This window comes from Aulostomus chinensis, chromosome 14 (assembly GCF_037954235.1).
Source record: "Aulostomus chinensis isolate RoL2024-O1b breed Wild chromosome 14, RoL_Achi_v1.0, whole genome shotgun sequence".
Lineage (NCBI taxonomy): Eukaryota > Metazoa > Chordata > Actinopteri > Syngnathiformes > Aulostomidae > Aulostomus > Aulostomus chinensis.
Genome location: NC_141333.1, coordinates 6,485,031 through 6,493,015, shown reverse-complemented (window position 1 = coordinate 6,493,015; position 7,985 = coordinate 6,485,031). Strand labels below are relative to the sequence as shown.

At 43.3% G+C, this 7,985-nt stretch overlaps 2 protein-coding genes across 2 annotated transcripts in view; one reads left to right on the top strand and one right to left on the bottom strand.

Annotated features, from left to right (window-relative positions):
* The window catches only part of itgb3bp (integrin subunit beta 3 binding protein), a 38,538-nt gene extending 32,083 nt beyond the window's left edge, over positions 1-6,455 (top strand). Inside the window, exon 8 of the mRNA XM_086225354.1 lies at positions 6,352-6,455. Within this exon, the coding sequence (XP_086081480.1) occupies positions 6,352-6,413 (62 nt within the window). The 3' untranslated portion in view covers positions 6,414-6,455. The remainder of the gene's footprint in view (positions 1-6,351) is intronic.
* Positions 3,715-5,622, bottom strand: foxd3 (forkhead box D3). The gene has a single exon (XM_086223959.1). It carries the CDS (start codon positions 5,228-5,230, stop codon positions 4,034-4,036), a length of 1,197 nt encoding a protein of 398 aa, XP_086080085.1. The 5' UTR covers positions 5,231-5,622; the 3' UTR covers positions 3,715-4,033.
* Positions 6,456-7,985: the final 1,530 nt, after the last annotated feature.

Genomic DNA, 7,985 nt, shown 5'->3' with positions numbered 1-7,985 from the left:
CTTTAGTGCAACATGTTTTCATAGGAGTGAACATCCCTACATTGGTGAATCCTGCTGCATTTCATGGTGTTTGGAGTTTGTGTACATGGTGACATTCATGCACTGCTGGCAGGATGCGCACACCTGCTGTAATGATGGCCGAGCTGGCTACTTTTGTTAGCCCCTTGCTAACTTGAAAATGGATAAATAATTTAATTGTACAGCTTTCGAAATGTTATCAGACCAAAATGATCAAATTCTGATTGTGAAATAAGAATTTCATGTGATGCCTAATGCTTAAAACAATGTAATCACTGTTTTACAGTTGTAACAATGAAGTAGGCAACAACTCGGCCGATAATGAAAGCATGTGTCAGCAGCTGTTTGTAATAACTGTCACTCCCACAAGATGGCGACAAATATTTCGCACCATAGCTTTAATAGTGTCCTGTCTGGACAGTTCAAGAGCTGGAATCAAGTCCAGGGTTTGGTTTTTGTTTTTGTCTCTTATATTTTGGGTGTCTTCCTGCTCTGTGTGTCCCTCTTGTTTTCCTGTAGTCTCGCCTTGCTTGCCCCCCTACACCTGCCCAGTCTCGGCCCCTGTCTGCCCTCAAGTTCCTTGTGTCAGCCTTTTTCACATCCTCTGTTTAGGCAGTCTCTGCCCGATTAGTTGTGCAACGTCAGAGTTGTATTCAGCTTCTGGTCTCGTTATATTGTAGTTCTGGTTTGTTAAAATACATTTCAACTCTGTTCAGCTGCTGGCGCCTGCATTTGGGTCCACCACAGGTCAGTTTTTTCTCCTAACAGAGATATAAAATCTCAAAAATAATGCTCAGATACCATATCTCCAGGATAACAAATCTAGCGGGTGAATGCAGAAACATCTTGAGGAGACTTGTGGACCACCTCAGCAAATTAAGACCACCGATTTATGTTGGCTTTCTCCTAAAAACCACCCAGAATCACTTGTATTTTCATAAGAAACTAACATGGCCACAAACATTAAAATTTAAGAAATCGTTTTTTTTTAATTTTTTAAATAATCAACTTTAATAATAATTAATTAGTTAACATTTTTAATTTACATGCTGAGGACAATAAACAATGATTTTTTTCCCCCTTTTTTCTTCTTGTCTTTCTATCTTGCTTTCTTGCTGTCTTTCTGGCACTGATTTATTTTAATCATATAGCAGACAGCTCGGGTAGACTAATATAGACAGGCTGCTGGAGCTGTGGGAACCTCCGTCCAGGCTTTCCTCCACCTGTGCCTGTGCAGCTGCGCAGCTCATTACAGAGGGCAAGTGCGACTCTTTGCTCCTCTAGTGAGCGCATTCACCCCGTCAGCAAAGTGTATTTTTGGTTTCAGATTAACAAGAAATACCACCAAAAAAAAAAAATCGTTTTCGATAAGCCAATATTGAAATAATTTGGCGGCGGTATGAATTTGAACGAACTGCATCGGTTTTAAACGGGTCTTTTTGGAGGACATTATGATATAATTGGGTTCTTTAATGTCTTTATCATTCATCTTACATTTGGGGTTTTATAGCCATTTTAACAATCTAGTGTTTCTGTGAGCTTAGGATGGAAATCTGTATTTTCTCCATCAGGTCAAGCTTTAATAGGAACCATCAATAATTTCAGTGCTCCAAAAACATAAATGTCAATCTGTTGAAATCTGTCTGACTCCATTTGTCTGTGCTGTGTGGTGCTGTGGTATTTATGAATATCATAGAAGAAGACTCCTGTTTACTCATCGCTGATAATCGAACTTTATCAATCAAATCAATTATTACGTCGAGGGTAATTAATCTTTACTGATCCGGTTGCGAAAGAAAGAAAGAGAATATTGATCCAGATTCTGTATCGGCCTCAAATAACATAAAATAAATAAGCTTATCTTGATGCATAAATATTTATCCCCCACCTCATTAAATGCTGTGATGTCTTCCTAAATATTTAATTTTGATCCACTAATGAAGAGCCAGAGGAGTCAGTGACGTCCCCTAGTGGCCTGAAGTGCAGCGTCACCGGTGCAACATCCGGCAAACATTCATCTGCTGGAGAAGCGCGGAGTGTGCAGCCTCACCGCAGGCACCGACACCCGGCAGCCAGCAGACGTGCATGTGAGCGCTTTAGTCTCAGTACGCGGCTGAACCACAAGCCTCGCCTGCCGTTGGAGGGGAAAATATATCAGAAAATGGCTTCCTTCCAAAAAAGAACCCCCCAAAAAAGAAAAGGTCAACTCCAAAATATAAGGTGCAAGTTTTACTTTCCAGTAAATCATTTTTTTCCTTTTTCGTGTATCCCCCCCCCCCCCCCAAAAAAAGAGGAGCATTTGAAAACGGTTAAAATGTGTCGCTATACTCTGCCCTGAAACTGACCCCAGGATGACTCCTCCACAACCCCGACACACGTCCACACATCCCCTGCATTCAGCACAGAATGAACCCCTCTCTTAAAACTCCAGTGTTGTAACAATAATAATAATAATAATAATAATAATAATAATAATAATAATAATATCAGTAGAAATGCCAGGGTGACATTGAGGACGGCTTTTGCATCATCAGCACCTTCTTCGGTGTCTGACAGTGAACGAGAGGCTCCTTTCTCTTTCCCATGGGGATCAGATAAATATAGCGCCTATAAACCCCCCCCCCCCAACAGACACACACACACACACGCACACACACACACACACGCACACACACAAACACACACACACACACACACACACACACACACACGATCACCATTTGCTGTTTGTGCAAAAGTGATTAGCCAGACACAACTGCGAAACTGTTACCTCTCTAGAAGCCAAGCCGCAGAATATCCTGTTAAACGATCCGCGCGGTGATGTAATGCTAAATTAAAAGGTGTCTGACCTCCAGTCTGGGATCAGTATTATTCTAAAAAAAAATATTCTAAATATCCTTTTGTTAAAAAAAAAGTTTCATCAAGCCTTGTTTTAACGTTTATTTATTTCTCCCAGCGGTTTGTTGAATATTCAGAAATATTCTGCCATGCCAGATTTATCTCAGCCTGAAAACCAAAACAAAACCTGTGCAAACATTGCGCAGATCATCAGTTGCGGAAGCTCTGTGTGTATCTGGAGAGTTTCAGAATGTGGCAATTTTTTTTTTTTTTTTGGACTCACCTGAGTTTTCTAACGACAAGAATCAACAATTCTGAATAAATTGGGGGGAAAAGGCAATTAAAAAAAAAAATCTACAAGCAGTCACAAGTGAAAGTTCCAAAACGGTTAACTGACTTTTGCAAAATAGTTATAATTCAATTTTCTCTGTGGTGCTTTGCAAATGTCTTAAATTGTCAGAACGAGATTTTTAAAATACAGGATCTAGACTTCAATAATTGCTTCGTCAATATAAGCACATAATATTTAAGATCAATTTTCTTGTTTGATATGATTATAATGGTAATTTTATAATGTCCACACGGCGAAATTAAATCACCTCACCGCTGAATTTATTATAATTATTTTGCGTGTAATTATGTACAATTATTGCCTTTTTATCTCAACGATTGCCTCGCCGATTTAAGTGTTAATAATGAGAATGGATTTGAATTCTTTCTTAAATTTATTTACAAATAAATTCAGTTTACAACACAATATAGCTACATAGAATTACATATATTTGATCTTTTTTAAATTATAAACAGACTATTTTTCAGAGCTTTTTTTTTAATATTGTATGAAAAAAGGAAGCCAAAAAAATTGTGTCCACTTGAGCCTCCAATACAAAAAAGAAAATGTAAAATAATTATCACAGATCTCGAACAGGAACAAAAGCAAAACAAAGACAGGTAAAAGTCATACAGGTAAAATCATTCTGGAGTTTTTTTTTGTTTTTTTTTTACAAATATTTACAAATATTACCTGTACAGAAATATTTCCTTTTTCTTTTTTCTCTGCGTCTCAACAGTCTTTACATGAGTCCAGTGCTGCCTATTGATTTGTGCTGCCCCCCCCCCCCTACCGTGTTAATGTCTCAATATAAAAATAGGAGTTTATTTTTTTCTTTCCTTCAAGTCACTGTGAAGGCCACTTGGACACCGCCGCGGCCGTCGCTGAGGGTAAAACGTGTCCAGAAATAATATTAGAAGGTACACTGAGGATGGGAGCGATAGCGGCTGATGTCCGGGTCAGAGAGAGGGACTGCGCGCTCAGTAGGGCCGACTGAACTGTCACCGGAGGCCGCAGGAAAGCCTGAGCGGCGCCCGGTGTGGACGAGGAGGCGCTGGACACCCCGATGATGTTCTCTATACTGAAGGAGGGCCTGTTGGACGGCTCTGACTTGATCATGGACGCCGTACTCAGGCTGTTGAGCTGCAGTTGAAGGCTCGGGCTGAGCTGGGAGTTGAACGCTTTTCTGTTCAGCTCCGCCGAGGGTAGGAGAGGGACGCCCGGGGGCAGCATGGGTCCTACAGGGGGGATGTACGGGTACTGCAACGCCGCCGGATGGGAATATGCAGCTGGATGGATACCGTAGTGACGCCCATAGGGGCCCCCGAGGCTGTAAGCCCCGAAACTTTGCATCATGAGAGCAGTCTGGTCCCTGAGCACGTCCGGCTGAACCCGCTTGAACCTTTTCCTTCTCCTGAGGAAGCTGCCATTGTCGAACATGTCCTCGGAAGCAGGGTCCAGAGTCCAGTAGTTGCCCTTACCGGGGTTGCCAGGTTCCCGGGGGATTTTCACAAAGCAGTCATTCAGAGACAAGTTGTGGCGAATAGAGTTTTGCCAAGCCGGGAACTTCTCCCTGTAATACGGGAAGCGGTTGCTGATGAACTCGCAGATCCCGCTGAGGGTGAGTTTTTTCTGCGGGCTCTGGAGGATAGCCATGGTGATGAGGGCGATGTAGGAGTAAGGCGGCTTCACCAGGCTACTTTTGGGCTTCTGCATCGTGCCTCCAGGCGCGGCGCCCTGGTCGTGACCCTCTCCCTTACCGGTGCCGGTCTCTCCCTCCCCGGAGCTCTCGCAGCACGGGCTCCCTCCACCGGATCTCATCTCCTCCTTCTCCACCTCGATCTCGTCTTCCACCTCCTCGTCGCCCGCGTCTCCCCTGAGGTCGTGCAGGATGCCTCCTCCCGGGCTGTCGCAGTCGCTGTCCACCCTCTCCATGCACTCATCGTCTCCCTCGCCGACCACGTCGATATCCACGTCCTCCGCTGTGAGCACAGTTTGGCCCGACATGTCGCTGGCTCTTTCGCTGCCTCCAGACAGGGTCATCTCACGGCTACTAAAACACTTGATCTAAAAACCTCTAAAACAACCGAGATGTGATGGGTGGATCAGACTGGCGCGGCCAGAGCGCACTCGCCGCGTGACTTGCTGACTTCTTCTCGCCTCCCCTGTCAGGAAGATCGGACGTCTCCCCAAAATCTAAATGCGGTTTAACGTCGAGCAAGTCAATCGAACCCAGTCAGACAAACTTCTACCAGTATTTCTCCTCTCGGTGAGCGAGCAGGCCTGTGTAAAAGCGGCGCGTCTTGCCTGAAAGTTGTTTGGGGAGCAACTTCTGCGCTACGGCGTCCCCCCCCCCCTCCTCCCGGCGCGTGTATTTCCTATCGGAGTGATATTCGGAGAAGCAAGTCGAGATGACACATGCTTTTAAAGGTCGGAGCTTTTAAAAGGACTGTCTGATAGATTACTTTTCCCCAGTATAAGATATACTATCAGTGCAGGACACGTGGTTCGGTGACGACAGACGCCCCCTCTCCTCTCTCTCTCTCCCTCCCTCCCTCCTCCTCCTCCTCTCTCTCTCCTCTCTCCTCTCTGTTAAACCATGCAAACTGGAGTTGTTTCATGGATTTGTCAACAATGGGACATCAGCAATGCTGCTTTCCGCTGATTTCTGTGTTCGTCCGTCATAGACCATTTAACGGTGGCAGAAGGAGGAGCAGGAGGAGAGGAAGGGGGGAGCAGGGGGGGAGGAGGAGGAGGAGGAGGGGGGAGAGGAAAATTGGCCTGCATGATTGAAAGATCTGATGCGCATTAACGTGGCTGATGCGTAAAACAATTCAAACAGTTAACTTTGCTCGTGCAAACTGTGTTGAAAAGCTGCTGACTGAAAACGACCGACGAGCTAAATTGATGGAATCCTTCAAGTTATTTTTTCTTCCTAAATTTGTGCATGATGTTTTGTTTTTGTAACAGGTACGTGCTCGCTCCTTTTCTAATGCTTTATGGAAGATGATTAATATTGTAATTTTAATTTTTTAAAATATATTTTATTTTATTTTAACAATGTATTTATATGCATGCCTTGATATTTCCATCTTTAACAACCCCGCCGTGTAAATCCAGGACGCGAATGCAAAGCATGAATTTGAGTCTATTTATTCCCGCAGGTTTAGCCGAAGGTGGGAAGAATATTGAGAAGCAGCAGCAGCAGCAGCACCGGCGACAATGAATGAAGAGAATAAAGAATTTCATTACGAGTTGGGAAGAGGTGCTAACGACCCCAATCATTGCATGTTTTTTACATTTGAAAACAGTAGGAAATGCGGCAGCGGGTGAATGCAAAGAGACCATTTATTCAGAAGCATGAAGCGGCGAGGCTCGACTGGGACTGAGGGGATGTCGGGTCCAACACGGGAGGGTTTCCTGCGTGACAGAGAGAGGGAGAGAGAGGGAGAAAGGCTGGTGAAAGAACGGATATATATTGGTCAGCTAAGCGACTAGCATAAATCATGTTAAATTCATAGAAATGTGCATTTAATTCTCAAAAAAGAAAGAATTTAACTAAAATACAACTTTCATAATTAAAACTTTCTATTGTTTTCTTACATAAATATGTTAAAGGTCCCTTAGCAGGTTCATGAAAATATCTATAACCAACATGGCTTAGTTAATTAGGGAGGAAGCTTTTTTTAAGATCAATTAAAAGATTATTATCATTACATTAATATCACATCAAAAAATTAAAGCAGAGTGTTTCTCTGCACATTTCTCTTCAGGATTCCAATATATAAATTCAATTTTTGCAAGTCTGATAAAAAAATTAGCAATGACGATAATAATAACAATAAAAATATGAATTGCAATTCAGTCTAATTGAAATAAATTAACTAACTGACGTGCCAAAATTTACCCGAACGAAAAGCAAATTATTCGATTTTCAAATCTGAAGCTTCCGCCGTTATTTGTGGACGTTCTGATTTCAGGGAATAGACGCGATCCTTTAATTGCCTCCCCGCTGCCTCCGCTCCTCGCCTCCTCTGTTCTCGGGATGAAAGGAGGGATGAATCAAACGCAATCATTAATAACGCTCGCGCGGGTCAGAGGAGGGGAACGTGGCTTCCGGTCAGACCTGGCTGCTTAATCTCTCGGTGACCTGCGTGAGCTGAAGGTCCGTCAATACGGACTACTTAGCAGATGAGACAGGAGTCTATATCCTGCAGGCCGCCGGTGTGTGTGTGTGTGTGTGTGTGTGTGTGTGTGTGTGTGTGTGTGTGTGTATATATATATATACACACACATATATAAATATTGCATATAATCCAGACTGATTCAACCTCATGATTTAGTCCCTCAAACATCCGGGACAGGACCCCCCCCCCCCCCCCCCCCATTGAACTGATACTAAGTAATAGGCGATGCTAATGATGTTTTACTATATCAAGTCAATATTAGTATCAATATACAAGTTCATTTTTTCACCTGTTCTTTAGGCTATCAATAAAAAATCACTTAATCAGCTCTTCCTTCCTATTTTCCCCTTAACCCCCCCTGTCTCTCTCTCTCTCTCTCTCTCTCTCTCTCTCTCTCCTCGATGTGAAGACAGGTGCAGCCTGAACAAAAAATAAATAAATAAAAGAAAACCCCAGAGTTGCAGTGTTGTGTGAAAGGCGGTGTAACTGCTCATATAACCTGCCTGCAACAGCGCCGAGAGGGGGTTTCGAACCCGTCCTTCCTGTGATCTTTTGAAGCCTCATAAATCCGCTTTTATACCTCCGCAGTTTGTTAATGAAATGTGCGTTTT